Genomic DNA, 5,645 nt, shown 5'->3' with positions numbered 1-5,645 from the left:
CCCCTGCCGCCCCTCCTTCTTTGGACTTTGGGTGAGGGGGGTATGGGACTTGGTGGCGGGGGAGGGTGGTTACAGATACACTGCAGCGGGGCTCTCTCCTCCTGCCTCCGGTCCTGCAGAACATCCACAAGGCACCGGAGCGTGTCCGTTTGCTCCCTCATCAGTCCAAGCAGCGTTTGAGTCGCCTGTTGGTCTTCCTGACGCCACCTCTCCTCCCGTTCCATGTTTGCTCTGTGCATTTGGGACAAGTTCTCCCTCCACTGTGTCTGCTGGGCTGCCTGGGCTCGGGAGCAGCACATTAGTTCTGAGAACATGTCCTCCCGCGTCGTCTTCTTCCTCCGCCTAATCTGCGCTAGCCTCTGGGAGTGTGATGCCAGGCTGGGTTGGGAGACAGTCGCAGATGTGGCTGTGGGAATGGGAAAAAGGGAGTGAATTCCTCAGAAAGATAAATGTAGTTGTGAACAAAGAACATAGTCTTTCTCTGTGAACAAGACCATGCACTGCACTTATCACATGCGCACTCAGGACAAGGTCGAATTTTTGGCCCTCGCCTTCAGTGCCTGTGGTCTCGCAGAGGCGATCTGAGAAGCGGAGCAGGACACCAGAATTTGTGTAGCGGGCAAACATGGTAAGCCGTAGACATGTGGCTGCTTAAAACTTTAATAGTAGCACTGGCCTCCTTTCACATTGAAAGCAATGCCAGTCTCTGCTGCCAGCAATCAGGCAAGCATGAACTCTGCCCCGTCCCACCCCCTCGCGGCTGTCCCAGGGAAAGATCCCTGTATGCTGCCCCTCTCCCGCCTCCACCGCGTGGCTGTAAAGCAGTCCCAATACTAACATTCCCCTACCTAATTCAAAGCAGGGCATCATGAGCGACATCACCCTGATGAGGATCTCGGACAGCGAAAAGGAACGGATGCTTAGGGAAAGCCTGCAAAAACCAGGGCCGTATGCCGCCATGCTCTGCAGGGCAATGATCCCTGAGTACTTGATTGTCTCCTGGCGCGGAAACGTTTCGTACCACGGAGGACCCAATAAGGTCGCTCTCCCCAGGAACCTGATGAACAGGCTTGGACATTACCTCCAGGAGAGCTTCGTTGAGATCTCCCATGAGGATTTCATCTCTATCCCCAGACATATAGACCGGATTTTGGTGTAGCTGCACTGGCATGGACTAAAGAGTGGAGCGTCTTGGGCAGCAGAATCATGAAAAACCGGACATTGTTAGATTTTTTTTAAATAGTTGGGACTAAATAGTTAAGCGCCTAGGGCAAAGAAATCATGAAAAACCCATTGTTAATATTATAAATATTCCAGTTCTGTTAAAAATAAATGTTTACATGTTTAAAACACTTACTGCTTGATCCTTCCCCTGATTCTGTGTCCGGGGTAACAGCTGGGGACGGTTGGTAGGGGATCTCTGTAAGGGTGATGAAGAGCTCCTGGCTGTCAGGGAAATCAGCGGTGCAAGCGCTGTCGACTGCCTCGTCCTCCTCATCTCCTTCCTCATCTTCCCCATTCGCTAACATGTCCAAGGAACCGGCCGCGGACAATATCCCGTCCTCAGAGTCCATGGTCACGGGTGGGGTAGTGGTGGCGGCCGCACCTAGGATGGAATGCAGTGCCTCGTAGAAACGGGATGTGTGGGGCTGGGATCCGGAGCGTCCGTTTGCCTCTTTGGTTTTTTGGTAGCCTTGTCTCAGCTCCTTGATTTTCATGCGGCACTGCGTTGCATCCCGGCTGTATCCTCTCTCTGCCATGGCTTTAGAGATCTTCTCATAGATCTTTGCATTCCGTCTTTTGGAGCGCAGCTCGGAAAGCACGGACTCATCGCCCCACACAGCGATGAGATCCAAGACTTCCCGATCAGTCCATGCTGGGGCCCTCTTTCTATTCTGGGATTGCACGGTCACCTCTGCTGGAGAGCTCTGCATCGTTGCCAGTGCTGCTGAGCTCGCCACGATGTCCAAACAGGAAATGCGATTCAAACTGCCCAGACAGGAAAAGGAATTCAAATTTTCCCGGGGCTTTTCCTGTGTGGCTGGTCAGAGCATCTGAGCTCGGACTGCTGTCCAGAGCGTCAACAGAGTGGTGCACTGTGGGATAGCTCCCGGAGCTATTAGCGTTGATTTCCATCCACACCTAGCCTAATTCGATATGGCCATTTCGAATTTAGCGCTACTCCTCTCGTTGGGGAGGAGTACAGAAGTCGAATTTAAGAGAGCTCTATGTCGAACTAAATAGCTTCGTGGTGTGGATGGGTGCAGGGTTAATTCGATGTAACGGCGCTAAATTCGACATAAACGCCTAGTGTAGACCAGGCCTTAGAGACTAACAAATTTATTAGAGCATAAGCTTTCGTGGGCTACATCCGAAGAAGTGGGCTGTAGCCCACGAAAGCTTATGCTCTAATAAATTTGTTAGTCTCTAAGGTGCCACAAGTACTCCTGTTCTTTTTTTGGTTAAACAAAGTCTACTCTTATCCCTGCACGACCTCATTAAGTCCATGATATTGCACAGATGTAACAAAGCTGAATCTGGGACCATATGTTTGTTTATTATCAGTCCCATAGACATCACTCCAACAAGGATAGCACTGACTCGATTTCGGTAAAGCATAACTGCGCCCCACAGAATACTTCAGAAGTCCTCTTGGAGAGGACATGTTTCTCTAATATAGCACAACCAAGTTGTTCTTAAGAGTCACTCACATTTTTGTTTGTGTTGCACCAAGCATATCTATCAGACCCCAAAAGTACATTTTTACATATTGCATGTGTACACACTATGCCTAAAGAAGAAACTGAAGATGCTTTTTTATACCACAAAAGAAACAATATGAACTTCCCCAGAATAGAAGTGGGTGGAGGGATAGGATTTTTATCCAAGAGAAGGAATTATCTGATGGAGAAAGCACTATTTTAACTAGGGAAAGCAGAATGAATGGAGACATGCAAGATAGTTATTGCTCAGTATTTTCTATGAATTTAGGACAAAGTTTTGAAACCACTTATTTCATTACTGATCACTTCAAATTCTGCCACTTCAAGATATATATGGGGAATGAGACATTCACACACACCCTAATAATCCTTTGTAGTTCCTTTGGGTAAACATATGACAGCAGATAGTAGAAATATGGCTCACTGTGCAGAAGAAGTTGTAATCTATTCCAGGGAGAGCTTTAAAAAAAAAAAAAATATGAAAAGGAGATGGTCAATCCTCCAGTTCTGCATCTGTTTCACATGTAAAGGTGTGTTTGAAATATATACATTACAAGTTTTATGTATACTTCCATGCTCTCACCCTCAAATTCTACTTTGCAACTCCAGGAACTACTACCACACAGAACACTGACTTGAAACTAGTCACAAAATTATGATCTGGAACACTTTAATGCTGTATACAGTTCTATTTGACATTATTTCCATTAGTTGCATTAAGTGGGTCAGATACTAGCATCAGAGAATTTAAAAGGCAAAAGCAGAGAATATCTGCTCTTAATTGATTACTTGTTGAATTTTCTTGTGTATCTTTCAGAATGAAAACCATGGGGTGGGACAAGGAAAGTAAAGGAATTTGGTTTGGATCAGACTTACAGAAAGCTAAGTAGAAAGAACCCCACAGGTGGCTTTACACATCCAATCCAAACTCAGCTAATAGAAACCAAAATATCTCAGTCTCCTGAAGATAAAGAATTTGCAAAGCCACATCAGAATAAAACTCTGCCATATTTGAATCTGCAGACACAGTGCATATTTTACACCTGATATGATCATTTTGGGTTAACAAAAAATAAAATGATGTGTTTAGTTCATATACATGCAAGCCTACAGAACTGAATCACCTAAGAACATTAAATTACATCACCTCTGAAAACCCCCAAAGAAAATTATTCCAAGAATTTTCTCTGCCTTAGCATTTTAGTGTTCAAATTTGCATTGATTAAAAAGAGATCATGAATCTGAGCCCTACAAAATATAAAAGTATTTTTAAAAATAAATTGCTTTGCAATAACCAGAAATGGTTATTACATACAGAAACTGCTAATATATAGCACTTTCAGCAGTCATGGAAACTTTTTTTTAAATATAAAGAGAAAGGTTGTTGTCAGGTATTACCAGCTCCTAATGGCATCATAAAGATGTATGTCTTTAAGCCATGTTACAATATGCAACAGTACTCTGGCTACATATGCAACTGTTGCAGAATTCCAAAAGGAGAAACCTTTTCCTGTTATTCTACAGAGAACAGGGGTGAAAGGGAGTGTGCAGGAACAATCAATCATCTTTCAAAAACACCAACAAAACTGTTTTATAAATTGAAAATTAAATAAATGATAGTTAAATCACACATTTTTGTATTTTTGAAATGTTTGCCCTCAAAAGATATATTAGAAATATTACTGAGAATAATAAGCATAGTATTCTTGAAGGCCCTGGTTTTTAGAAACATAGAACTAATACTTTTCAGAAGCATTAAAATAAACTAATGTTATACATTCAGACGGAGAGAATTCTATACAGTGTTGGGTGACAATTGGCATTAAATGCTCTTTCTCCTAGAATCCAGGTTATTGTTTAATCTTTACCTATCTGAATGACTGAAGGCTTACCATCATACATATCAAAACTAACAGTGCACATCCATTTCCCCGACTACCTCCCAGCTCTTAAATGGAAAACACTATTTTTGTATTACAACAAAAAATGTGCATGGAAAAACAATACACGCAGTTTTGGAAGGCTGAATACCCCCAAATAAATGCAATTAGACACAAAAACATGACAATTTCTCATTGACGGAAATAGCATTGACACACGTAAGAAAAAAAAAGCAGATATTCGAAAATAAAAACCACATGATCAAGCAATAGATCAAGATTATTTTCTCCTGTCCAATTCCCCTGGGAATGGCTCAGGTCCGCAGTAATGAAGCAACCAGGCAGGAACCAGCATCAAAGAAAGGGAAGAAGAAGACGCCACCTACCTGTCCCAAAGGCTTTGGCCACCAGCCACGCTACATTACAGGCGATTTTAGCCCTGGTGAAATCATAATGGTCAAAAGGTTTGACGGCAGGAACAATAAACGTCTTTCTCATTTCCTTGAGGTCTGCAGCATCCCCCATCTTTTTACAGCACCTTCTCTTTTATTTACATGATTCTTCTCCCCAAGCCCTCCCCCCACAAAAAATAAATAAAAAAAAACGTATAAAAAATAGACGCGGCGACAGCAGCAGCTGATGGTGATGATGAACTCAGCTGTCCATATGGGGTGATGCTTCCTCTGCACAGGAACGTAGCAGAGCCTCTTCTTTCTCCTTCCCTCGCTCTTTGTCTCAGGTCATACAGACAAGGCCCCCGCCCCCCAAAATGACAAGTTTATGACCCCCCCACTCCCTTTGCTAGGGAAATACCCCCCAGCATGGGCTGATCCCGCGGGGATCCCCCCGCAGCCCGGCCTCCCGGCTCCGCAGGCAGGGACCGAGCCCCCGCGGGAGCTGGCAGTGATTTCCCCGCAGCGGCAGGAAGCGGGGACCTGGCCCTTCCCGGCCGCCGCTGAGACACAAGAGATGTCAAAATTCCCAGCGCAGGCTCCGGGCGCGGCGCGGCGCAGCCCCCGCGCCTTCGCCTCCCCTCAGCGGA

At 44.9% G+C, this 5,645-nt stretch overlaps 1 protein-coding gene across 1 annotated transcript in view; it reads right to left on the bottom strand.

Annotated features, from left to right (window-relative positions):
• Positions 1-5,140, bottom strand: part of LOC113407450 (calmodulin-regulated spectrin-associated protein 2-like) — a 188,311-nt gene extending 183,171 nt beyond the window's left edge. The window contains exon 1 of the mRNA XM_026655999.1: positions 4,990-5,140. Within this exon, the coding sequence (XP_026511784.1) occupies positions 4,990-5,128 (139 nt within the window). The 5' untranslated portion in view covers positions 5,129-5,140. The remainder of the gene's footprint in view (positions 1-4,989) is intronic.
• Positions 5,141-5,645: the final 505 nt, after the last annotated feature.

This window comes from Terrapene carolina, unplaced genomic scaffold (assembly GCF_002925995.2).
Source record: "Terrapene carolina triunguis isolate 2854851 unplaced genomic scaffold, T_m_triunguis-2.0 Scaffold211, whole genome shotgun sequence".
Classification (NCBI taxonomy): Eukaryota; Metazoa; Chordata; order Testudines; family Emydidae; genus Terrapene; species Terrapene triunguis.
The sequence above is the reverse complement of the archived record's forward strand: the minus strand, read 5'-3'. Positions and strand labels throughout refer to the sequence as shown.